At 45.8% G+C, this 27,927-nt stretch overlaps 1 protein-coding gene across 2 annotated transcripts; it reads left to right on the forward strand.

Moving 5' to 3' along the window:
* The first annotated feature begins 15,374 nt into the window (after positions 1–15,374).
* On the forward strand, positions 15,375–27,898 carry MINDY1 (MINDY lysine 48 deubiquitinase 1). 2 transcript variants are annotated; one of them, XM_077259629.1, is made up of 10 exons: positions 15,375–15,737; positions 16,375–17,332; positions 18,983–19,040; positions 19,314–19,378; positions 22,152–22,310; positions 22,458–22,560; positions 23,699–23,841; positions 24,102–24,287; positions 24,373–24,516; positions 25,091–27,898. In XM_077259629.1, exons 2-10 carry the CDS (start codon positions 16,712–16,714, stop codon positions 25,166–25,168), a joined length of 1,557 nt encoding a protein of 518 aa, XP_077115744.1. In that variant the 5' UTR covers positions 15,375–15,737; positions 16,375–16,711; the 3' UTR covers positions 25,169–27,898. The 2 variants fall into 2 exon arrangements, with proteins under 2 accessions (XP_077115744.1, XP_077115752.1); XM_077259637.1 differs by lacking the exon at positions 15,375–15,737 and adding an exon at positions 15,770–16,131.
* Positions 27,899–27,927: the final 29 nt, after the last annotated feature.

Genomic DNA, 27,927 nt, shown 5'->3' on the forward strand with positions numbered 1-27,927 from the left:
TGTGTGATACTGTCTGCTGGGCCGTGTATCTAATCCTATCCTGTGTGATACTGTCTGCTGAGCCGTGTATCTAATCCTATCCTGTGTGATACTGACTGCTGAGCTCTGTATCTAATCTACAGCGTGTGAAACTGACTGCTGATCCATGTATCTAATCTACAGCATGTGATACTGACTGCTGATCTGTGTATCTAATCTACAGCGTGTGATACTAACTGCTGATCCATGTATCTAATCTACAGCGTGTGATACTGACTGCTGAGCTGTGTATCTAATCCTATCCTGTGTGATACTGTCTGCTGAGCCGTGTATCTAATCCTATCCTGTGTGATACTGGCTGCTGAGCCATGTATCTAATCCTATCCTGTGTGATACTGTCTGCTGAGCCATGTATCTAATCCTATCCTGTGTGATACTGTCTGCTGAGCCGTGTATCTAATCCTATCCTGTGTGATACTGACTGCTGAGCTCTGTATCTAATCTACAGCGTGTGAAACTGACTGCTGATCCATGTATCTAATCTACAGCATGTGATACTGACTGCTGATCTGTGTATCTAATCTACAGCGTGTGATACTAACTGCTGATCCATGTATCTAATCTACAGCGTGTGATACTGACTGCTGAGCTGTGTATCTAATCCTATCCTGTGTGATACTGTCTGCTGAGCCGTGTATCTAATCCTATCCTGTGTGATACTGACTGCTGAGCCGTGTATCTAATCCTATCCTGTGGGATACTGTCTGCTGAGCCGTGTATCTAATCCTATCCTGTGTGATACTGTCTGCTGAGCCATGTATCTAATCCTATCCTGTGTGATACTGTCTGCTGAGCCGTGTATCTAATCCTATCCTGTGTGATACTGACTGCTGAGCTCTGTATCTAATCTACAGCGTGTGAAACTGACTGCTGATCCATGTATCTAATCTACAGCATGTGATACTGACTGCTGATCTGTGTATCTAATCTACAGCGTGTGATACTAACTGCTGATCCATGTATCTAATCTACAGCGTGTGATACTGACTGCTGAGCCGTGTATCTAATCTACAGCCTGTGATACTGACTGCTGAGCCGTGTATCTAATCTACAGCGTGTGATGCTGACTGCTGAGCCGTGTATCTAACCTACAGCGTGTGATACTGACTGCTGAGCCGTGTATCCAATCTACAGCGTGTGATACTGACTGCTGAGCCGTGTATCTAATCTACAGCGTGTGATACTGACTGCTCATCCGTGTATCTAATCTACAGCGTGTGATACTGACTGCTGAGCTGTGTATCTAATCCTATCCTGTGTGATACTGTCTGCTGAGCCGTGTATCTAATCCTATCCTGTATGATACTGACTGCTGAGCCATGTATCTAATCCTATCCTGTGGGATACTGTCTGCTGAGCCGTGTATCTAATCCTATCCTGTGTGATACTGTCTGCTGAGCCATGTATCTAATCCTATCCTGTGTGATACTGTCTGCTGAGCCGTGTATCTAATCCTACCCTGTGTGATACTGACTGCTGAGCTCTGTATCTAATCTACAGCGTGTGAAACTGACTGCTGATCCATGTATCTAATCTACAGCATGTGATACTGACTGCTGATCTGTGTATCTAATCTACAGCGTGTGATACTAACTGCTGATCCATGTATCTAATCTACAGCGTGTGATACTGACTGCTGAGCCGTGTATCTAATCTACAGCCTGTGATACTGACTGCTGAGCCGTGTATCTAATCTACAGCGTGTGATGCTGACTGCTGAGCCGTGTATCTAATCTACAGCGTGTGATGCTGACTGCTGATCCATGTATCTAATCTACAGCGTGTGATACTAACTGCTAATCCATGTATCTAATCTACAGCGTGTGATACTGACTGCTGATCCATGTATCTAATCTACAGCGTGTGATACTGACTGCTGATCTGTGTATCTAATCTACAGCGTGTGATACTGACTGCTCAGCCGTGAATCTAATCTACAGCGTGTGATGCTGACTGCTGATCCATGTATCTAATCTACAGCGTGTAATACTAACTGCTGATCCATGTATCTAATCTACAGCGTGTGATACTGACTGCTGATCGTGTATCTAATCTACAGCGTGTGATACTGACTGCTGATCCATGTATCTAATCTACAGCGTGCGTGTGATACTGACTGCTGATCCATGTATCTATTCTACAGCGTGTGATACTAACTGCTGATCCATGTATCTAATCTACAGCGTGTGATACTGACTGCTGATCTGTGTATCTAATCTACAGCGTGTGATACTGACTGCTGAGCTGTGTATCTAATCCTATCCTGTGTGATACTGTCTGCTGAGCCATGTATCTAATCCTATCCTGTGTGATACTGTCTGCTGAGCTCTGTATCTAATCCTATCCTGTGTGATACTGTCTGCTGAGCCATGTATCTAATCCTATCCTGTGTGATACTGTCTGCTGAGCTGTGTATCTAATCCTATCCTGTGTGATACTGTCTGCTGAGCTGTGTATCTAATCCTATCCTGTGTGATACTGTCTGCTGAGCCATGTATCTAATCCTATCCTGTGTGATACTGTCTGCTGAGCCGTGTATCTAATCCTATCCTGTGTGATACTGACTGCTGAGCTCTGTATCTAATCTACAGCGTGTGAAACTGACTGCTGATCCATGTATCTAATCTACAGCATGTGATACTGACTGCTGATCTGTGTATCTAATCTACAGCGTGTGATACTAACTGCTGATCCATGTATCTAATCTACAGCGTGTGATACTGACTGCTGAGCTGTGTATCTAATCCTATCCTGTGTGATACTGTCTGCTGAGCCGTGTATCTAATCCTATCCTGTGTGATACTGGCTGCTGAGCCATGTATCTAATCCTATCCTGTGTGATACTGTCTGCTGAGCCATGTATCTAATCCTATCCTGTGTGATACTGTCTGCTGAGCCGTGTATCTAATCCTATCCTGTGTGATACTGACTGCTGAGCTCTGTATCTAATCTACAGCGTGTGAAACTGACTGCTGATCCATGTATCTAATCTACAGCATGTGATACTGACTGCTGATCTGTGTATCTAATCTACAGCGTGTGATACTAACTGCTGATCCATGTATCTAATCTACAGCGTGTGAGACTGACTGCTGAGCTGTGTATCTAATCCTATCCTGTGTGATACTGTCTGCTGAGCCGTGTATCTAATCCTATCCTGTGTGATACTGACTGCTGAGCCGTGTATCTAATCCTATCCTGTGGGATACTGTCTGCTGAGCCGTGTATCTAATCCTATCCTGTGTGATACTGTCTGCTGAGCCATGTATCTAATCCTATCCTGTGTGATACTGTCTGCTGAGCCGTGTATCTAATCCTATCCTGTGTGATACTGACTGCTGAGCTCTGTATCTAATCTACAGCGTGTGAAACTGACTGCTGATCCATGTATCTAATCTACAGCCTGTGATACTGACTGCTGAGCCGTGTATCTAATCTACAGCGTGTGATGCTGACTGCTGATCTGTGTATCTAATCTACAGCGTGTGATACTAACTGCTGATCCATGTATCTAATCTACAGCGTGTGATACTGACTGCTGAGCCGTGTATCTAATCTACAGCCTGTGATACTGACTGCTGAGCCGTGTATCTAATCTACAGCGTGTGATGCTGACTGCTGAGCCGTGTATCTAACCTACAGCGTGTGATACTGACTGCTGAGCCGTGTATCCAATCTACAGCGTGTGATACTGACTGCTGAGCCGTGTATCTAATCTACAGCGTGTGATACTGACTGCTGATCCGTGTATCTAATCTACAGCGTGTGATACTGACTGCTGAGCTGTGTATCTAATCCTATCCTGTGTGATACTGTCTGCTGAGCCGTGTATCTAATCCTATCCTGTATGATACTGACTGCTGAGCCATGTATCTAATCCTATCCTGTGGGATACTGTCTGCTGAGCCGTGTATCTAATCCTATCCTGTGTGATACTGTCTGCTGAGCCATGTATCTAATCCTATCCTGTGTGATACTGTCTGCTGAGCCGTGTATCTAATCCTACCCTGTGTGATACTGACTGCTGAGCTCTGTATCTAATCTACAGCGTGTGAAACTGACTGCTGATCCATGTATCTAATCTACAGCATGTGATACTGACTGCTGATCTGTGTATCTAATCTACAGCGTGTGATACTAACTGCTGATCCATGTATCTAATCTACAGCGTGTGATACTGACTGCTGAGCCGTGTATCTAATCTACAGCCTGTGATACTGACTGCTGAGCCGTGTATCTAATCTACAGCGTGTGATGCTGACTGCTGAGCCGTGTATCTAATCTACAGCGTGTGATGCTGACTGCTGATCCATGTATCTAATCTACAGCGTGTGATACTAACTGCTAATCCATGTATCTAATCTACAGCGTGTGATACTGACTGCTGATCCATGTATCTAATCTACAGCGTGTGATACTGACTGCTGATCTGTGTATCTAATCTACAGCGTGTGATACTGACTGCTCAGCCGTGAATCTAATCTACAGCGTGTGATGCTGACTGCTGATCCATGTATCTAATCTACAGCGTGTAATACTAACTGCTGATCCATGTATCTAATCTACAGCGTGTGATACTGACTGCTGATCGTGTATCTAATCTACAGCGTGTGATACTGACTGCTGATCCATGTATCTAATCTACAGCGTGCGTGTGATACTGACTGCTGATCCATGTATCTATTCTACAGCGTGTGATACTAACTGCTGATCCATGTATCTAATCTACAGCGTGTGATACTGACTGCTGATCTGTGTATCTAATCTACAGCGTGTGATACTGACTGCTGATCTGTGTATCTAATCTACAGCGTGCGTGTGATACTGACTGCTGATCCATGTATCTAATCTACAGCCTGTGATACTGACTGCTGAGCCGTATATCTAATCTACAGCGTGCGATACTGACTGCTGATCCATGTATCTAATCTACAGCGTGTGATACTGACTGCTGAGCTGTGTAGCTAATCTACAGCCTGTGATACTGCTGAGCCGTGTATCTAATCTACAGCGTGTGATACTGACTGCTGAGCCGTGTATCTAATCTACAGCGTGTGATACTGACTGCTGATCCATGTATCTAATCTACAGCGTGTGATACTAACTGCTGATCCATGTATCTAATCTACAGCGTGTGATACTGACTGCTGATCTGTGTATCTAATCTACAGCATGTGATACTGACTGCTGAGCCGTGTATCTAATCCACACCGTGTGATACTGACTGCTGATCCATGTATCTAATCTACAGAGTGATACTGACTGCTGATCCATGTATCTAATCTACAGAGTAATACTGACTGCTGATCCATGTATCTAATCTACAGCGTGTGATACTAACTGCTGATCCATGTATCTAATCTACAGCCTGTGATACTGACTGCTGAGCCGTATATCTAATCTACAGCGTGCGATACTGACTGCTGATCTGTGTCTAATCTACAGCGTGTGATACTGACTGCTGATCCATGTATCTAATCTACAGGGTGTGATACTGACTGCTGAGCTGTGTATCTAATCTACAGCCTGTGATACTGACTGCTGAGCCGTGTATCTAATCTACAGCGTGTGATGCTGACTGCTGATCCATGTATCTAATCTACAGCGTGTGATACTAACTGCTGATCCATGTATCTAACCTACAGCCTGTGATACTGACTGCTGAGCCGTATATCTAATCTACAGCGTGCGATACTGACTGCTGATCCATGTATCTAATCTACAGCGTGTGATACTGACTGCTGAGCTGTGTAGCTAATCTATAGCCTGTGATACTGCTGAGCCGTGTATCTAATCTACAGCGTGTGATACTGACTGCTGAGCCGTGTATCTAATCTACAGCCTGTGATACTGACTGCTGATCCATGTATCTAATCTACAGCGTGTGATACTAACTGCTGATCCATGTATCTAATCTACAGCGTGTGATACTGACTGCTGATCTGTGTATCTAATCTACAGCCTGTGATACTGACTGCTGAGCCGTGTATTTATTCTACAGCATGTGATACTGACTGCTGAGCCGTGTATCTAATCCACACCGTGTGATACTGACTGCTGATCCATGTATCTAATCTACAGAGTGATACTGACTGCTGATCCATGTATCTAATCTACAGCGTGTGATACTGACTGCTGATCCATGTATCTAATCTACAGAGTAATACTGACTGCTGATCCATGTATCTAATCTACAGCGTGTGATACTAACTGCTGATCCATGTATCTAATCTACAGCCTGTGATACTGACTGCTGAGCCGTATATCTAATCTACAGCATGCGATACTGACTGCTGATCTGTGTCTAATCTACAGCGTGTGATACTGACTGATCCATGTATCTAATCTACAGGGTGTGATACTGACTGCTGAGCTGTGTATCTAATCTACAGCCTGTGATACTGACTGCTGAGCCGTGTATCTAATCTACAGCGTGTGATGCTGACTGCTGATCCATGTATCTAATCTACAGCGTGTGATACTAACTGCTGATCCATGTATCTAATCTACAGCGTGTGATACTGACTGCTGATCTGTGTCTAATCTACAGCGTGTGATACTGACTGCTGATCCATGTATCTAATCTACAGCATGTGATACTGACTGCTGATCTGTTTCTAATCTACAGCGTGTGATACTGACTGCTGATCCATGTATCTAATCTACAGCCTGTGATACTGACTGCTGATCCCTGTATCTAATCTACACCGTGTGATACTGACTGCTGATCCATGTATCTAATCTACAGAGTGATACTGACTGCTGATCCATGTATCTAATCTACAGCGTGTGATACTAACTGCTGATCCATGTATCTAATCTACAGCGTGTGATACTGACTGCTGAGCTGTGTAGCTAATCTACAGCCTGTGATACTGCTGAGCCATGTATCTAATCTACAGCGTGTGATACTGACTGCTGAGCCGTGTATCTAATCTACAGCGTGTGATACTGACTGCTGATCCATGTATCTAATCTACAGCGTGTGACACTAACTGCTGATCCATGTATCTAATCTACAGCGTGTGATACTGACTGCTGATCTGTGTATCTAATCAACAGCGTGTGATACTGACTGCTGATCTGTGTATCTAATCTACACCGTGTGATACTGACTGCTGATCCATGTATCTAATCTACAGCCTGTGATACTGACTGCTGAGCCGTGTGTCTAATCTACAGCGTGTGATACTAACTGCTGAGCCGTGTATCTAATCTACAGCGTGTGATACTGACTGCTGATCCTTGTATGTAATCTACAGCGTGTGATACTGACTGCTGAGCCTTGTATCTAATCTACAGCGTGTGATACTGACTGCTAATCGTGTATCTAATCTACAGCGTGTGATACTGACTGCTAATCGTGTATCTAATCTACAGCGTGTGATACTGAGTACTGATCTGTGTATCTAATCTACAGCGTGTGATACTGACTGCTGATCTGTGTATCTAATCTACAGCGTGTGATACTGACTGCTGATCCATGTATCTAATCCACAGCGTGTGATACTGACTGCTGATCTGTGTATCTAATCTGCAGCGTTTGATGCTGACTGCTGATCTGTGTATCTAATCTACAGTGTGTGATACTGACTGCTGATCCATGTATCTAATCTACAGCGTGTGATACTGACTGCTGATCTGTGTATCTAATCAACAGCGGGTGATACTAACTGCTGATCCATGTATCTAATCTACAGTGTGTGATACTGACTGCTGAGCCGTGTATCTAATCTACAGCGTGTGATACTGAGTACTGATCTGTGTATCTAATCTACAGCATGTGATACTAACTGCTAATCTATGTATCTAATCTACAGCATGTGATACTGATTGCTGATCCCTGTATCTAATCTACAGCATGTGATACTGACTGCTGATCCATGTATCTAATCTACAGCGTGTGATACTGACTGCTGATCTGTGTATCTAATCTAAAGCGTGTGATACTGACTGCTGATCCCTGTATCTAATCTACAACGTGTGATACTGACTGCTGATCTGTGTATCTAATCTACAGCGTGTGATACTGACTGCTGAGCGGTGTAGCTAATCTACAGAACAGAGTGTGATACTAACTGCTGATCTGTGTCTAATCTACTGCGTGTGAAACTGACTGCTGATCTGTGTATCTAATCTACAGCGTGTGATACTGACTGATGATCCATGTATCTAATCTACAGCGTGTGATACTGACTGCTGATCCTTGTATCTAATCTACAGCGTGTGATACTGACTGCTGATCCGTGTATCTAATCTACAGCGTGTGATACTGACTGCTGATCTCTGTATAAAATCTACAGCGTGTGATACTGACTGCTAATCCATGTATCTAATCTACAGAGTGATACTGACTGCTGATCCGTGTTTCTAATCTACAGCGTGTGATACTGACTGCTGATCGTGTATCTAATCCACAGCGTGTGATACTGCTGCTGATCTGTGTCTAATCTACAGCGTGTGATACTGACTGATGATCCTTGTATCTAATCTACAGCGTGTGATACTGACTGCTGAGCTGTGTATCTAATCTACTGCGTGTGATACTGACTGCTGATCGTGTATCTAATCTACTGCGTGTGATACTGACTGCTGATCTGTGTATAAAATCTACAGCGTGTGATACTGACTGCTGATCCTTGTATCTAATCTACAGCGTGTGATACTGACTGCTGATCCGTTTATCTAATCTACAGCGTGTGATACTGACTGCTGATCTGTGTATAAAATCTACAGCGTGTGATACTGACTGCTGAGCCGTGTATCTAATCTACAGCGTGTGATACTGACTGCTGATCGTGTATCTAATCTACAGCGTGTGATACTGACTGCTGATCTGTGTATCTAATCTACAGCGCGTGATACTGACTGATGATCCTTGTATCTAATCTACAGCGTGTGATACTGACTGCTGATCCTTGTATCTAATCTACAGCTTGTGATACTGACTGCTGGTCCGTGTATCTAATCTACAGCGTGTGATACTGACTGCTGATCTGTGTATAAAATCTACAGTGTGTGATACTGACTGCTGAGCCGTGTATCTAATCTACAGCGTGTGATACTGCTGATCGTGTATCTAATCTACAGCGTGTGATACTAACTGCTGATCTGTGTCTAATCTACAGCGTGCAATACTGACTGCTGAGCCATGTATCTAATCTACAGCGTGTGATACTGACTGCTGAGCCGTGTATCTAATCCACAGCGTGTGATACTGACTGCTGATCTGTGTATCTAATCCACAGCGTGTGATACTGACTGCTGATCTGTGTATCTGCTGATCTGTGTATCTAATCTACAGCGTGTGATACTGACTGCTGATCTGTGTATCTAATCTACAGCGTGTGATACTGACTGCTGATCTGTGTATCTAATCTACAGTGTGTGATACTGAGTACTGATCCGTGTATCTAATCTACAGCGTGTGATACTGATTGCTGATCTGTGTATTTAATCTACAGCGTGTGATACTGACTGCTGAGCCGTGTATCTAATCTACAGCGTGTGATACTGACTGCTGATCGTGTTTCTAATCTACTGCTTGTGATACTGACTGCTGATCTGTGTATCTAATCTACAGCGTGTGATACTAACTGCTGAGCCGTGTATCTAATCTACAGCGTGTGATACTGACTGCTGATCGTGTATCTAATCTACTGCGTGTGATACTGACTGCTGATCTGTGTATCTAATCTTCAGCGTGTGATACTGACTGCTGGGCTGTGTATCTAATCTACAGCGTGTGATACTGACTGCTGTTCGTGTATCTAATCTACAGCGTGTGATACTGACTGCTGAGCCGTGTATCTAATCTACAGCGTGTGATACTGACTGCTGATCCTTGTATCTAATCTACAGCGTGTGATACTGACTGCTGATCCGTGTATCTAATCTACAGCGTGTGATACTGACTGCTGATCTGTGTATAAAATCTACAGCGTGTGATACTGACTGCTGAGCCGTGTATCTAATCTACAGCGTGTGATACTGACTGCTGATCGTGTATCTAATCTACAGCGTGTGATACTGACTGCTGATCTGTGTATCTAATCTACAGCGCGTGATACTGACTGATGATCCTTGTATCTAATCTACAGCGTGTGATACTGACTGCTGATCCTTGTATCTAATCTACAGCTTGTGATACTGACTGCTGGTCCGTGTATCTAATCTACAGCGTGTGATACTGACTGCTGATCTGTGTATAAAATCTACAGTGTGTGATACTGACTGCTGAGCCGTGTATCTAATCTACAGCGTGTGATACTGCTGATCGTGTATCTAATCTACAGCGTGTGATACTAACTGCTGATCTGTGTCTAATCTACAGCGTGCAATACTGGCTGCTGAGCCATGTATCTAATCTACAGCGTGTGATACTGACTGCTGAGCCGTGTATCTAATCCACAGCGTGTGATACTGACTGCTGATCTGTGTATCTAATCCACAGCGTGTGATACTGACTGCTGATTTGTGTATCTGCTGATCTGTGTATCTAATCTACAGCGTGTGATACTGACTGCTGATCTGTGTATCTAATCTACAGCGTGTGATACTGACTGCTGATCTGTGTATCTAATCTACAGTGTGTGATACTGAGTACTGATCCGTGTATCTAATCTACAGCGTGTGATACTGATTGCTGATCTGTGTATTTAATCTACAGCGTGTGATACTGACTGCTGAGCCGTGTATCTAATCTACAGCGTGTGATACTGACTGCTGATCGTGTTTCTAATCTACTGCGTGTGATACTGACTGCTGATCTGTGTATCTAATCTACAGCGTGTGATACTAACTGCTGAGCCGTGTATCTAATCTACAGCGTGTGATACTGACTGCTGATCGTGTATCTAATCTACTGCGTGTGATACTGACTGCTGATCTGTGTATCTAATCTACAGCGTGTGATACTAACTGCTGAGCCGTGTATCTAATCTACAGCGTGTGATACTGACTGCTGATCTGTGTATCTAATCTACAGCGCGTGATACTGACTGATGATCCTTGTATCTAATCTACAGCGTGTGATACTGACTGCTGATCCTTGTATCTAATCTACAGCTTGTGATACTGACTGCTGGTCCGTGTATCTAATCTACAGCGTGTGATACTGACTGCTGATCTGTGTATAAAATCTACAGTGTGTGATACTGACTGCTGAGCCGTGTATCTAATCTACAGCGTGTGATACTGCTGATCGTGTATCTAATCTACAGCGTGTGATACTAACTGCTGATCTGTGTCTAATCTACAGCGTGCAATACTGACTGCTGAGCCATGTATCTAATCTACAGCGTGTGATACTGACTGCTGAGCCGTGTATCTAATCCACAGCGTGTGATACTGACTGCTGATCTGTGTATCTAATCCACAGCGTGTGATACTGACTGCTGATCTGTGTATCTGCTGATCTGTGTATCTAATCTACAGCGTGTGATACTGACTGCTGATCTGTGTATCTAATCTACAGCGTGTGATACTGACTGCTGATCTGTGTATCTAATCTACAGTGTGTGATACTGAGTACTGATCCGTGTATCTAATCTACAGCGTGTGATACTGATTGCTGATCTGTGTATTTAATCTACAGCGTGTGATACTGACTGCTGAGCCGCGTATCTAATCTACAGCGTGTGATACTGACTGCTGATCGTGTTTCTAATCTACTGCGTGTGATACTGACTGCTGATCTGTGTATCTAATCTACAGCGTGTGATACTAACTGCTGAGCCGTGTATCTAATCTACAGCGTGTGATACTGACTGCTGATCGTGTATCTAATCTACTGCGTGTGATACTGACTGCTGATCTGTGTATCTAATCTTCAGCGTGTGATACTGACTGCTGGGCTGTGTATCTAATCTACAGCGTGTGATACTGACTGCTGATCGTGTATCTAATCTACAGCGTGTGATACTGACTGCTGATCTGTGTATCTAATCTACAGCGTGTGATACTGACTGCTGATCGTGTATCTAATCTACTGCGTGTGATACTGACTGCTGATCTGTGTATCTAATCTACAGCGTGTGATACTGACTGCTGATCGTGTATCTAATCCACAGCATGCAATACTAACTGCTGATCGTGTATCTAATCTACAGCGTGTGATACTGACTGCTGATTTGTGTATCTAATCTACAGCGTGTGATACTAACTGCTGATCGTGTATCTAATCTACAGCGTGTGATACTGACTGCTGATCTGTGTATCTAATCTACAGCGTGTGATACTGACTGCTGATCTGTGTGTCTAATCTACAGTGTGTGATACTGAGTACTGATCCGTGTATCTAATCTACAGCGTGTGATACTGACTGCTGATCTGTGTATCTAATCTACAGCATGCGATACTAACTGCTGATCCGTGTATCTAATCCACAGCGTGTGATACTGACTGCTGATCTGTGTATCTAATCTACAGCGTGCAATACTAACTGCTGATCGTGTATCTAATCTACAGCGTGTGATACTGACTGCTGATCGTGTATCTAATCTACAGCGTGTGATACTGACTGCTGATCGTGTATCTAATCTACAGCGTGTGATACTGACTGCTGAGCCGTGTATCTAATCTACTGCATGTGATACTGACTGCTGATCTGTGTATCTAATCTACAGCGTGTGATACTGACTGCTGATCTGTGTATCTAATCTACAGCGTGTGATACTGACTGCTGATCCCTGTATCTAATCTACAGCGTGTGATTCCGAGTACTGATCTGTGTATCTAATCTACAGCCTGTGATACTGACTGCTGATCTGTGTATCTAATCCACAGCGTGTGATACTGACTGCTGATCTGTGTATCTAATCTACAGCGTGTGATACTGACTGCTGATCTGTGTATCTAATCTACAGCGTGCAATACTAACTGCTGATCGTGTATCTAATCTACAGCGTGTGATACTGACTGCTGATCGTGTATCTAATCTACTGCGTGTGATACTGACTGCTGATCTGTGTATCTAATCTACAGCGTGTGATACTGACTGCTGATCGTGTATCTAATCCACAGCGTGCAATACTAACTGCTGATCGTGTATCTAATCTACAGCATGTGATACTGACTGCTGATCTGTGTATCTAATCTACAGCGTGTGATACTGACTGCTGATCTGTGTATCTAATCTACAGCGTGCAATACTAACTGCTGATCGTGTATCTAATCTACAGCGTGTGATACTGACTGCTGATCATGTATCTAATCTACTGCGTGTGATACTGACTGCTTATCTGTGTATCTAATCTACAGCGTGCGATACTAACTGCTGATCCGTGTATCTAATCTACAGCGTGTGATACTGACTGCTGATCTGTGTATCTAATCTACAGCGTGCAATACTAACGGCTGATCCGTGTATCTAATCCACAGCGTGTGATACTGACTGCTGATCTGTGTATCTAATCTACAGCGTGTGATACTGACTGCTGATCTGTGTATCTAATCTACAGCGTGTGATACTGACTGCTGATCGTGTATCTAATCCACAGCGTGCAATACTAACTGCTGATCGTGTATCTAATCTACAGCATGTGATACTGACTGCTGATCTGTGTATCTAATCTACAGCGTGTGATACTGACTGCTGATCTGTGTATCTAATCTACAGCGTGCAATACTAACTGCTGATCGTGTATCTAATCTACAGCGTGTGATACTGACTGCTGATCATGTATCTAATCTACTGCGTGTGATACTGACTGCTTATCTGTGTATCTAATCTACAGCGTGCGATACTAACTGCTGATCCGTGTATCTAATCTACAGCGTGTGATACTGACTGCTGATCTGTGTATCTAATCTACAGCGTGCAATACTAACGGCTGATCCGTGTATCTAATCCACAGCGTGTGATACTGACTGCTGATCTGTGTATCTAATCTACAGCGTGTGATACTGACTGCTGATCTGTGTATCTAATCTACAGCGTGTGATACTGACTGCTGATCGTGTATCTAATCCACAGCGTGCAATACTAACTGCTGATCGTGTATCTAATCTACAGCGTGCAATACTAACTGCTGATCCGTGTATCTAATCCACAGCGTGTGATACTGACTGCTGATCTGTGTATCTAATCCACAGCGTGCAATACTAACTGCTGATCGTGTATCTAATCTACAGCGTGCAATACTAACTGCTGATCCGTGTATCTAATCCACAGCGTGTGATACTGACTGCTGATCTGTGTATCTAATCTACAGCGTGTGATACTGACTGCTGATCCCTGTATCTAATCTACAGTGTGTGATACTTACTGCTGATCGTGTATCTAATCTACAGTGTGTGATACTGACTGCTGATCGTGTATCTAATCTACAGTGTGTGATACTGACTGCTGATCCGTGTCTAATCTACAGCGTGTGATACTGACTGCTGATCCCTGTATCTAATCTACAGCGTGTGATACTGACTGCTGATCCCTGTATCTAATCTACAGCGTGTGATACTGACTGCTGATCTATGTATAAAATCTACAGTGTGTGATACTGACTGCTGATCCGTGTCTAATCTACAGCGTGTGATACTGACTGCTGATCCCTGTATCTAATCTACAGCGTGTGATACTGACTGCTGATCTATGTATAAAATCTACAGTGTGTGATACTGACTGCTGATCCCTGTATCTAATCTACAGCGTGTGATACTGACTGCTGATCTATGTATAAAATCTACAGTGTGTGATACTGACTGCTGATCCGTGTCTAATCTACAGTGTGTGATACTGACTGCTGATCGTGTATCTAATCCACAGCGTGCAATACTAACTGCTGATCGTGTATCTAATCTACAGCGTGTGATACTGACTGCTGATCTATGTATCTAATCTACAGCGTGTGATACGAAGTGGCGAAGTGAGAAGCCACGCTTGTTTCTCTGTACTGCACTACTTCATGCTGCCCGCCAGGTGGCGCAATGAGATCTTTCCTCTGCACTGTATTACCGCCTAATGTCAGCCAGGTATCACTGTGATCCGCTACGCTCCTTCGTCTGTAGTGCACTATCTCTTCTTGGCCTCCAGGTGTCAGTGTGATAAACTACGCTCATTTCTCTGTACTGCAATATTTCTCCTGACGGCCAAGTGTCGCTGTATCAATCTACTCCCGCTCCTCTAGTCTGCACTACCTCCTCCTGACCGCCAGGTGTCAGTGTGACAAACCACTCTTCTTCATTTGTCCTGTAATATTTCCTCCTGACAGCCAAGTGTCGCTGTAACAATCTACTCCCGCTCTTCTGCTCTGCACTACTTCCTCCTGACCGCCAGGTGTCAGTGTGATAAACCATTCTTGTTCCTTTGTATTGCAATATTTCCTCCTGACGGCCTAGTGTCGCTGTAACAATCTACTCCCGCTCTTCTGCTCTGCACTACTTCCTCCTGACCGCCAGGTCTCGCTGTTATCGTTTACACTCCTTCCTCTGTAGTGCACTGCCTTCTCTAAACGGCCTGGTGTCGTTGTGGCGAGCTACACGCGTTCCTCGTTACTGCACTAGCTCCTTGTGTCCGCTAGGAGGCGCTGTGACAGGCTACGCCCTTGTGTGTGCTGCACTATTTCATCCTGGCCTCCAGGTGGCGGTGTTTTTCTTCTCTGCTCCCCTGTACGCTCTTGGTGTCGGTGTCCGTCTTCAGAGGACTGTCCCGGAATATAAACAAGAGGCCGGAGGATTCCGGGGGCGTCAGCGCGGAGCAGGTACGTGGTGAGGGCGGGGACCCCGGAGCCGCAGCGGGGGAGTGTGCTGTGTGTCCTGTGGCACAGGTTGGGCGCGTTATCTGCCGAGCCGCCGACGGGAATTCAGTGCTTCTATTTATTTTTTCCTTTTTGGACTTTTTTTCTTTTTTTTTTTTTACTTTGAGACACATTTATTGTGTTTTTTTTCCTTTTGTAAGTTTTCCTTGGCTATGTGTGGTGTTCCCCACTATATCCCTGTATTTCTGTTCCGCTGGTTCTCTTCGCTGACACGAGCGGAGATCTATGACCTGGGCAGCACAGAGGCTTCTGGGATGTTTTCTGACCCCGTGATGGAACCAGTTATGGAAACATGGCGGATCTGTCATCAGATACTGATGATTTATACTCTGGAGAGGTGATAAAGAGCCCAATGTCTCCACCAATCAGCAGCCAGAACCGCACAGCGCCCTCCATGGTGTGATGGCCGATGCAGGTACTGCAGCTCTGTTCCTGTTCTTTTCATTGTAAGCTGCTGTACCCCACAGCGGCCCCTACACCTTGTATGGCGCTGTCCTGTGTGGGCAGTGTTCTCAGACCCCCAGATCTAGTAGAATTCATTCCTGAACAACCCCTTTAATATATTTTCCTCTTTCCGCAGACATCTCCTTTGCAATAAGCGGTCCGTCTCGCCCTGCCTGATTATTCCACAGCACCACCTGCAGCAGCTCTGATTGCTTGGGATTTTTTTAATGTATTTTCTGCCTTTTTTCACCATGATTTTGATGTAACTTATTTATCTTTTTGTCGTTTTTTTTTTTTTCGTTTTAAATTTTTTAAATATTTTTTTGACTTTCCCGATAGAGATGTGTTATTATTATATAAAAATAAAAACTGCCATGGGCCCATTTTAAATAGTCCCAGGTAATATTTATACATTTTTGGGCAGAAATTTGTAGTTTTGTAAGGGTTTTTTTCCCCCCCTATTTGGTTGGGTCATGGAGCCATTGGGAAATGAAATCGACATGGACCAGGGCGGAAAGGTAGAATCCGCACCCACCACAGATCTGCAGGCAGAAAGCTGTGAGAAACCGCAGGAGGCAGAGGTACAAGCGATGGAGACTGACCCTCGAGGAGGAAGCTCCCATTTGGTTTCAGAGGAAACGTCGGAAAGGAGTCGAGAGACATCGGAGGAGAGGGAGACGTCCGGCTCTAGTGATAGCAGCACATACAGCGCCACCCGCCCAAGTGACAGCCTGTCCGAAGGAGGAGCAGATGACGGGAACTGCCAGTCCAGTCCAGAATTGGGAAAACCCACCGAGATGTCCACTTCAGCAGAATCCGAGCCACCCGGGAGTTGTCAGACAGCAGACGATCACACGAAGACTGAGAGCCCATCACTGCAGAACTTGTTGTGCTCCAGCGTTAGCGTCAGCCCCTGTGAAGAGGCGATAGAACCCGGGGCATCAAAGCCGGCGGGAAACGGAGCTTCAGGGGCGGACTATTACTTTGTGAAGTGGATAAACTGGAAAGGAGAAAGGACACCGGTGATCACCCAGAGCGAGAATGGACCCTGCCCCCTAATCTCAATCATGAATATCTTGTTTTTGCGTTGGAAGGTGAGTGCAGCTCTGAAGTATAATGCAGTTTGTCTCTAAGGTTATGTAATGTGTGTGCACTGACTGCCCCAGCAGAATAGTGAGTGCAGCTCTGGAGTATAATACAGGATGTAACTCAGGATCAGTAATGTATGTACACAGTGACTGCACCAGCAGAATAGTGAGTGCAGCTCTGGGGTATAATACAGGATGTAACTCAGGATCAGTAATGTAATGTATACACACAGTGACTGCACCAGCAGAATAGTGAGTGCTGCTCTGGAGTATAATACAGGATGCAACTCAGGATCAGTGCAGGATCAGTAATGTAATGTATGTACACAGTGACTGCACCAGCAGAATAGTGAGTGCAGCTCTGGAGTATAATACAGGGTGTAACTCAGGATCAGTAATGTAATGTATGTACACAGTGACTACACCAGCAGAACAGTGAGTGCAGCTCTGGGGTATAATGCAGGATGTTGCTCTGGTGGTGTTCTGTATGGTGTACAGCTCAGGACACTACATATCAGGAATGCTGTCGGGCCGGTCATTAATGGGTGAGGTGCAGGTCGTTGTATTGCAGCAGACCTGACCCGGCCGGTATCTTCCCCACACCGTTATCTTGTGTGCTGTGTAAACACACGGCTCCATTAGGGTACCGTCACACATTGAAATTTCCATCGCTACGACGTTACGATTCGTGACGTTCTAGCGATATCGTTACGATCTCGCTGTGTCTGACACGCTACTGCGATCAGACACCCTGCTGAGAATCGTACGTCGTAGCAGATCGTTTGGAACTTTCTTTCGTCGCTTGATCACCCGCTGACATCGCTGGATCGTTGTGTGTGACAGCGATCCAGCGATGTCTTCGCTTGTAACCAGGGTAAACATCGGGTAACTAAGCGCAGGGCCGCGCTTAGTAACCCGATGTTTACCCTGGTTACAAGCGTAAACGTAAAAAAACAAACCGTACATACTCACCCGTCGGTGTCCTTCAGGTCCCTTGCCGTCTGCTTCCTGCTCTGAGTGCCGGCCTGAAAGTGAGAGCAGATCACAGCGGTGCTGCGATCTGCTCTCACTGTACGGCTGCACTCAGAGCAGGAAGCAGACGGCAAGGGACCTGAAGGACACCGACGGGTGAGTATGTACTGTTTGTTTTTTTACGTTTACGCTGGTAACCAGGGTAAACATCGGGTTACTAAGCGCGGCCCTGTGCTTAGTTACCCGATGTTTACCCTGGTTACCCGGGGACTTCGGCATCGCTCCAGCGCCGTGATTGCAACGTGTGACCGCAGTCTACGACGCTGGAGCGATGATTATACGACGCTGCGACGTCACGAATCGTGCCGTCGCAGCGATGAAAATTTCAATGTGTGACGGTACCCTTACAGGCGCCCACAGTATACAGCGCTTACATCACACTGTGTTGTGTGTGCAGAGCACACCTCGAGTTGTATTTGGCATCACAGACCCTCGCACACCCGGGGGCTCAGATTATACAGACAGTAAACCAGCCCGTGGGCAGCGAGGAGATGCAAATATCTCTGAGCGCAGCTTTGTATGTAACTAGAGTTTACAAGCTGATGCATGATGAGCGCTAATTATATTGATTTAACCCCGTAGTTTCTGATTTTAGTCGGTGACTGATCTGCTTTGTTAATGCAGGTAAAACTGCCTCCTCAGAAGGAGCTGATCACGTCGGAGGAGCTGATGGCGCATCTCGGTAAGAAGAGGTCCCCGCTGGGGATTTAGGCGTCGCATTGTGGATTCCTTGACAGCGAAAAGCGGAAGAGTCACTTTTTAGCTGGCACGGTGTCCAGTTCCTGAATGCGCGGTACAATATTCCTTGCAATTTTCACTTGCTGCCAAACCAAGTTGCCTGTACAGATCCCAGAGGAAGGTGCCACTGCCAATGTTTGCTCTGCACCTGGCGGCTATCAGCGATGTATTCACCCCTTCACAACCACCTGTCTCACATGCATCTTCTCCCGTGCAGGTGATTGTATCCTGTCCATTCAGCCGCAGGAGAACTCTGAGGCGCTGCAGCTCAACTTCCAGCAGGTCCGTGACGGTCCAGACTGAATCCCATAGATCTGAGATTGCTGGCGTTGAAACCCAATGATGGAATGGGCCATAAAGATTACATTGGGGGATCCAGCTTCTGGTAGTCCTATGTTAGCGAGTACATGTATATTACTTGAGGGTCACGGCATGGAGCCTATTCCATGGTGTTGGCAGTTTTAACCCCTTTGATGCTGAGAGCAGTAATTCCCAGGCCTTTTAACCCCTTAACGAACAGAGGTACCGGTATTTTGTTTTTGCATTTTTGTTTTTTGCTCCCCTTCCTCCCAGACCCATTACTTTTTTTATTTTTCCGTCAATTAGGCCGTGTGAGGGCTTTATTTTTGCGGAACAAGTTGTACTTTTGAACTACACCATTGGTTTTAACATATCGTGTACTAGAAAGCGGAAAAAAAATCCAAGTGCTGTGAAATTGCAAAAAAAAGTGCAATCCCTCAGTCGTGTTTTTATTTATTTATTTTTTTGAGCCATTTATTTTTTTGAGCCTTAAACTGACCTGCCATTATTATTCTCCAGGTCATTACGAGTTCATAGATACCAAACATGTCTAGGTTTTTTTTTGTTTTTTTTTTAAGTGGCAAAAAAAAACCTCCAAAGTTTGTTTAAAGGGAAAAAAAACAAATTGCGCCATATTCCGATACCCGTAGCATCTCCAATTTTCGTGATCTGGGGTCGGGTGAGGGCTTTATGCGCACTGAGCTGACGTTTTTAATTATGCCATTTTGGTGCAGATACGATCTTTTGATCGCCCATTATTGCATTTTAATGCAATGTCGCAGCAACCAAAAAATTGTAATTCTGGTGTTTTGACTTTTATTTTTTTTTCTCTTTACACCGTTTAGCGATCGGGTTAATTTTTTTTAATTTTTTAATCGATTGGGCAATTCTGAATTCAAATATGTGTATATTTGATTTTTATTTTTTTTTTCATTGTTTTATTTTGAATGGGTCAAAAGGGGGTGATTAAAAAAAAAATTAAAAAATATGCGTGTGTGTGTGCGCACACGCAATTTTTTTTTTTTTTTTTTTTCTTCTTTCATGCATCAATAGTTTCAGTGGCAGACTAGAAGCTGCACTTGTGTGATCGGCTCTGCTACATACAGGCGATAATCAAATCAACCTGTATGTAGGAAAATTGCTGACTTGCTATGAGCGCTGACCACCGGGCAGCGCTGTTGGCAATCCAGCAGTAACTACCATAGAGGTCTGTTGGAGATCTCTGGTTGTCATGCCAACCCATTGTTGACCCGCAATCATGTGATTAGGTCACCAATGGGCGGGATTTCCAGCGCTCTTTCGGGAAGCATGATTGAGATTGACAGCGGCATTTAACTAGTTAACAGCCGCTGGTGGATTGCTATTCCACCCCGGCTGTTAGTGGCACATGTGAACTGTCAAAACAGCTGACATGTGCCAGGAAAGATGTGGGCTCAGCTCCGGAGCCCACATCAAAGGGAGGGAGTCTGACATCGGCGTACTATTACGCCCGATGTCGGAAAGAGGTTAAAGCAGTTGTCCACTACTTCAACCATTGACGACCTGTAGCTTAACGATAGATCATCAATGTTAATCAGTGGGAGTGCAATACCCGGCATCTCCCGACCATCATCTGTACTCGGTGCTGTCTGCTGATAGTGTCCGCAGCCGGGTACGGCACATTAGCCTCATTAATTTGAATAGAGGGTGGTTGTGCAGTACCCGGCTGCGGCCACTGACAGTAGATGGAGTAGTTCTGTAACTGAGCAGTTCCTGCAGCACAGAGAACAGCTGATCAGCGGGGATTGCCCGGTGTCGCACCCCCACAGATCGGACATTGATGACCTAATGGCTGAAAACATTTGGAAAATGAAAAAGCCCCTCACTGACTATGGTGAACATAAAATAAACAAAAAAGATCGCCGCAATAAACAGTTGAATTTGTAGAAAATAGACTTTAAAATAGGCTCAAATGAAACAAAATAGCACATAAAAAGTAAGGAACAAATGCAAGGAGAAAGGTTTGGAGAAAAGTTCATCAGAAACTAAATGTGCCCTAAGGCTATGTTCACACGATGCAGTTTTTGCTGCGGATCCGCAGCGGATTTGCAGCTGCGGATCCGCAGCAGTTTTCCATGCAGGGTACAGTACAATGTTACCCTATGGAAAACAAAATCCGCTGTGCACACTATCCTTTTTTTCGCAGGCAAATCCGCGCGGATTTGCCTGCAGAAAAAAAGAAGTACCATGTCAATTCTTTCTGCGGATTCCGCTGCGGGTTTCCAACAGCACCAATAGGAAACTGCAGTTGGAAACCCGCAGTGGAATCCGCAGTAGAAAAAGGACACAAATCCGCGGTGAAAAGCACCGCGGGTTTTCACTGCGGATTTTCCCAAAAAAGGACCTGAAAAATCTGCAGTGAAAAAAGGATCGTGTGAACAAGCCCTAACACTTATGCGGATCAACTGCCAGGACCGCCAGCAATCAGCTGTTGTCTGTGCTCGGTTCCACCACACTGCCCCCACAGGAGGCGTGTGGTATTACAAGTTACCCATTTGTTATTGGTGGTGAGTTGCAAATCGGGGGGGGGGGGGAGGGAACAATGTGAATTACTTAATAGGAGACACTAAAGCAGAAAGACAGAAAGACCCATTTAGGAAGCAGCAATGGCTAAAGATTGTATGGCTCCCCTCACTTCCTGTCCTGTTGTACCCCAGCAGTACGCCATGAGGCTTCTGGCATAGTTAACGTTCAATCGTTGTGTCTCTTGTTGCAGAATGTGAACGATGCCATGACTGTGCTGTCGAAGCTGTCCACAGGGCTGGACGTGAACGTTCGCTTCACAGGCGTGTCAGACTTCGAGTACACCCCTGAGTGCATAGTGTTCGACCTCCTCAGTATCCCGCTGTACCACGGCTGGCTGGTGGACCCTCAGGTAGTACACTGTGTAGTATTGATTCAAATGTGAGCAGTTTCTTACAGTCTCTGCTGTGTCAGAAGGGTTGGAGGTCCTAGGAGGGCTGTAGTGAGGCTTTTCCAGACATGATACGATACCACTACACTTTGTCTTTACCCCTTACAGAGCTCTGAGGCCGTCCAGGCTGTCGGCAAACTGAGCTACAACCAACTAGTGGAGAAGATCATCACCTGCAAGCACTCGAGTGACCCCAACCTGGTGACGGAAGGTACGGCCGCATCCCACCCTCAGCTTTCCAGTAGTCTTCCTGTTTCCATTCATTGCCATTTGTTTTTTGCCAGAGAATGAGAAAACTTTTTAGGTCCAGAAACAAAAAAAAATATCCTGACCAGATGGAAATCCATCTCACAGCCAAAGCATTGTTACATTGTATCAGTGCTGGCAGATACAGTTGTAAGAAACCTTCAGCTGTGAGTCTGTGACATGTGTTGGGTCAGGACATGATTTCAGGTTTTCATTCACAGAAGTGAGCAGAGATCCTGAAACAGTAACTTATTTAACGGGCATTTCTACTGTCTTTTTAAAACCAGCGCCACCCCCTAACTGTACGCTGAGTAGTAATATCAAACACACCCTATAGTTAGGGGCTGAAAGAAAGCAGCCATGTTTAACTACCCCTGCACAAGCCCTTTAGTTATACATTGATTAACCTCTTAGTGCATCCGCACATACTTGATTTAGAGAGCGGAGTTCTGAGCCAGCTCTGATCCTGGTGGTTTATCCCCCCAGGATTAGCAGTGACCTCGGGTTGCCCTGGTAGCCCCTGGGGGAGGGTGGTGGTTGTGTGGCATTGCAGTGGCCTCGGGTTGCCCTGGCAACCCCTGGGGGATGGTGGTTGTGGTGGGGCATTGCAGTGACCTCAGGTTGCCCTGGCAGCCCCTGGGGGATGGTGGTTGTGGTGGGGCATTGCAGTGGCCTCGGGTTGCCCTGGCAGCCCCTGGGGGATGGTGGTTGTGGTGGGGCATTGCAGTGACCTCAGGTTGCCCTGGCAGCCCCTGGGGGATGGTGGTTGTGGTGGGGCATTGCAGTGGCCTCGGGTTGCCCTGGCAGCCCCTTGGGGATGGTGGTGGGGCATTGCAGTGGCCTTGAGTTGCCCTGGCAGCCCCTGGGGGGAGGGTGGTGGAGGGGTATCGCAGTGGCCACGGGTTGCCCTGGCAGCCCCTGGGGGAGGGTGGGGGTGGGGCATTGCATTGGCCTCGGGTTGCCCTGGCAGCCCCTGGGGGAGGGTGGTGGTGGGGTATCGCAGTGGCCTCGGGTTGCCCTGGCAGTCCCTCGGGTAGGGTGGTGGTGGAGTATCGCAGTGGCCTGCGTACTAAGGAGCTCTCCTCCCTCTTCCGTGTCCTCAGGTCTCCTCGCAGAGCAGTTCCTGGAGTCGTCGGCAGCGCAGCTCACCTACCACGGACTCTGTGAACTGATGGCAACCGTGAAGGAGGGCGAGCTCAGCGTCTTTTTCCGGAACAATCACTTCAGCACGCTAATAAAGCACAAGGTAGCGTTATGTCATCTCTGCTCCTCCCGCACCCCCTAAATTTTCCATCCAGTTCCTTCAGACCGAGTGGTGGGGGATCGTCCTCTCCGCCAGTGTCCTAGAAGTAGCGCTAGTATTGTGAACTTTTATAAATCTGTTGGGCTGATGGTGACTGCTGTTTTCAGAGGTAGAAGAAAAAAAAATTGCAAAAGTATGGGGCAAACTGAAGTTTGCAGCTTGCTTTTTTTTTAACCGATAATAAAATGTGCTTCCTCGTCCAGGGTCACCTGTATCTGCTGGTCACTGACCAGGGCTTCCTGCAGGAGGAGAAGGTGATCTGGGAGAGTCTGCACAACGTGGAGGGGGACAGCTGCTTCTGCGACTCAGACTTCCACCTCACTCAGCACATGGAGAAGGACACAGCGTGCAGCTCCCCGCAGCAGCTGCAGCAACGACAGGTGGATCAGGTAATGCTGCGGCGTCATCAGTGGGCGCACCCGGTATTCTTTGCTCTGTAGTGGGCTGATGATTCCTGTATTTCTTCTCTCTCAGGACTACATGATTGCGCTGTCGTTACAGCAGCAGCAACAGGGACCTCTGCCCATGAGTGACCTGGAGCTGGCCCGACAGCTGCAGAAAGAGGAGTATCAGCAGCAGGTGCCAGCAGCACAGGCACCGCCACAATCTCCGCAGCAGGTATGTGCTACCATCACCTCTGCCACATAGTCACCACTGCTTGCTGACTCTCTAACTGCAGTCCAAACCTCCTAATCATCAGCACAAACACTGTGCCCCTGCTGGCAATTTCACACCAGCCTTGCATCACCAAGCACAATGCCAAGCATCGGACGGAGTGGTGTGTAGGTGGATGTGCACATTTCTCCGTGTAGTGCACATCATTTATTGATGATGTTCCTTATCCCAGCCACTTGGTGGCGACATGCAGCTATAATTAGGCTCTCTCTGACTCAAAGATCTGTTCCTGGTGTACGTGCGGAGAGCCGGGGCGAGGTGTCGTATGTGCAGAGAGCTGGGCGAGGTGCTGTTTTTGCCCTTTAGTGCACAGTAATCTGTTACATTAAATCGGCCATTATATAGGTGTCTGGAAATGGCTAAAAAAAAATAATGTCTATGTCCTGCAATGACAGGAGCAATCAGTGAGTCGGCATGTAATTGGCTCCCGCCGTAAGTACCGCACCCCAAGCACCAGCAGTTCGCTGACTCTTAATGGCGCAGTCTCAGATAAATCCATAATTTGTATTTATTCCAGGTGAGGCCTCAAACCTCCGGACGTCCGTCCTCCGAGCGCCGGCAGAGACAGAAGGAATCGGACTGCGTCCTGCTATAGCCCCACCATCTTGTCATGCCATGTGCAAAGGAATCCGAGGTTCAGCACTGGGGGTGGGGGCGCAGCACAGATCTTCCGTTCTGAAGGGCAGACACATGGAGCCCGCCGCCGCCCTCCGGGTCTTCTCTTATCTGACCACTCTCGGTGTGATACAACTAGTGAGGACAGATCCCCCATCTCCCACTGACTCTTCTTCTGCCTTTCTCAAGCTTTGTTTTTTTTTTGTTTTTGTTTTTTTTTTTTAGTAAACAGCAGTATCCACAAACTTTAGTGATGGGAGGGACCCAAAAGGGGTTAAAAAAGTGTCATGGACTCCACCTGTGGATGCAAATTGTTAAATAAAATAGCCGACTTTTGTTAGGACCTCTACTCCAGAGCTGCATTCATAACGCTGCAGTTTCTTGCCACAGCACTCTGCATCTCCTGCTGGTTCACTGTCTGTGAAATGCACCTCATTATGGAAGATATAGTATCCAGGCCAAGCACTCTCCAGCCGCCAGCTGAGTTATAAATGCAGCTTTGGATGTGACTGGAGAAGAAGACGACGTAACTCGTTCAGCTTAAAGGATTCTTTTTAAAACAAAAACTGAAAGATAAGGGAAAAGTTGCTGAATGTTAAGACCGCGAGATTGGGAGGCTCTGCAGAGCAGTTCTGAATGGGAGCGTAGGTTCAGATTCCGGGCCACTGCGCCATTTATTGTCCGCCATTTCCATCAGCCTGACAATAAACGTCATGTATGTGCATTCAGCACGGTTCTGTAGGGTCTCCATCTTGGGATTGTTGATTACTCATAATCCTTTGTCCATTTACTGTTAATTGCTTTTTTATATATATTTTTTTTTTTACACCAACCTAAAAATTGGGGGTCAGCAGTGCATCAATCTGCATAACCAGGCCTTCTGTTATGGGGCCGCGCGGTTATTTCTACAAGACTTTTACGACTGCCGCTCGATTTGCCATATTGTCGATCTGGGCTTGTTACGTGTCTATCGGTCACTCAACATGTTATTTAGATGGTGTTTGAAGGTGGCCACACATGGGTCCAATTACCCAGGCCCCTAGTTACAACCTCTAAAGATGGAGGCCGACAGTCTGAATATCAGCATTCACCGGTCAATGCAGAGAAGACAGGGCAGGGGAGCCTTTTTCCTTCTCAGACCCTTAAGTATAGTCACAGAAGAGATGTGGGCACTGTATAATTACTGTATGTGAGGAAGGAAGATCAGACAGCTTGTCTTAAAGGGGAACACTAAGCCCTGACAAGATGGCCGTGGCCACTCTTGGTATCGGGCTCCCCCTCCCCCATGCGTTGCTTTTCATGTAATACGGTTACTCTTCCAGTCTGTACTTTGACACTCATGTAAATATTAAGGAATTCATCTTTAGCTGTCCATCGTTGTCACCAGTTTTTGACCCGTTCTGTCCATCCGTATCCTGCTGCTGCTACTATGGACCAATGTTTTGTACTCTCGATTTGCTATATAAACCTCTTACCCCAAGTGTCCTTGTGAACAGACTGTAATGCTGGAGAAAAGGTCACAAACGGAAAGTGCAGCTCCACATTCAAATATTTATTCATGGCACCGCTCCTGCTTGTTCAGTGTCTGGATAATGAGATTGCAGGTGTCCTGCCTTTCTTACTTGGTGCTCAGTTTACCTCCCAGAGCTGCATTTATGACTGCTGGTTTCTTCTAAGCTTACATCGTAGAGCACCCACTGCTGGTTTAGTGTCTGCATAACTAAAATTGCAGCTAATTTGCTTTTTCCCCCGTCGTTCTTGATTTAGTTCCTGAAACTGCATTCATAACTCATGATTTCTTCTTGGCACTGACTTTTTATCTATCCGCAACTCCTACTGGTTCAGTGTCTGGATAAAAGAAGAAATACACTATAGTAACCTGCCATTTTAGTAGGATACTATATGCTATTGGTCTCTTCTTTGCACTAAACTTTAATCTACCAGCACCCCCAGCTTGTTTAGTGTCTGGATAAGACAGGTCATGCACTAGGAGATTGCTGGTGAGCTGCTTTCACTTATATAATGCTACTGTTACTCTCCTCCCAGATTCGTGTTTGCAGGTTACAGCCGCCAACATCCCTGCTGGATTAGAGTCTGAATAAAATAATATTGGTTTGTTATGGTTATACCAGGCCTGATACTGTATCTCGTTCATCATAGCATTGTCAATGAACTCAGGGTGCGGTTATTGTTCCCGTTAGAATGGCTGAATTTATGAATGCAGCTCTTGAGGTAATAACATAATGTAACTGAGCTGCAGGGCTAGACAAGAGGCAAGGAGTTAGTATTTTTACTGAGCATATATTTAACCCTTGAGGTGATATTGCACGGTGGCGCTGCACTTGGTCTTGGTCCAGGATGAAAACTAAGTGCCAGTTTTTTGGGGGAAATAAGTGATGCGTTCTTAAATATGAGCACACTAGGTGTGCAGACCCGGGAACATGCCCATTTCACTAGTTTAGAAATTATTTTAAGGGGCCGTCTCTCTACCACATTCTTGGTGTTGACCATTTTCAGAAACTTTCTGATCTCATCTCGACTTTACGCTTTCGATCCAAGAACTGCATGAACAGAACATTCTCCTTGTCGTCGTGTTCTTTACCCATTTCCCTTCCAGCTGTCCTGAGGGCCGACACTGTGAGCAGCTTTTGCACTGTGTAGAATCGATGAACCCATAGGAGAACTATACATTAAACTCTTTATATCCCTGCATGGCCTCCTGTATTTTTTTGCCAGTCC

This window comes from Ranitomeya variabilis, chromosome 1 (genome assembly GCF_051348905.1).
Source record: "Ranitomeya variabilis isolate aRanVar5 chromosome 1, aRanVar5.hap1, whole genome shotgun sequence".
Classification (NCBI taxonomy): Eukaryota; Metazoa; Chordata; class Amphibia; order Anura; family Dendrobatidae; genus Ranitomeya; species Ranitomeya variabilis.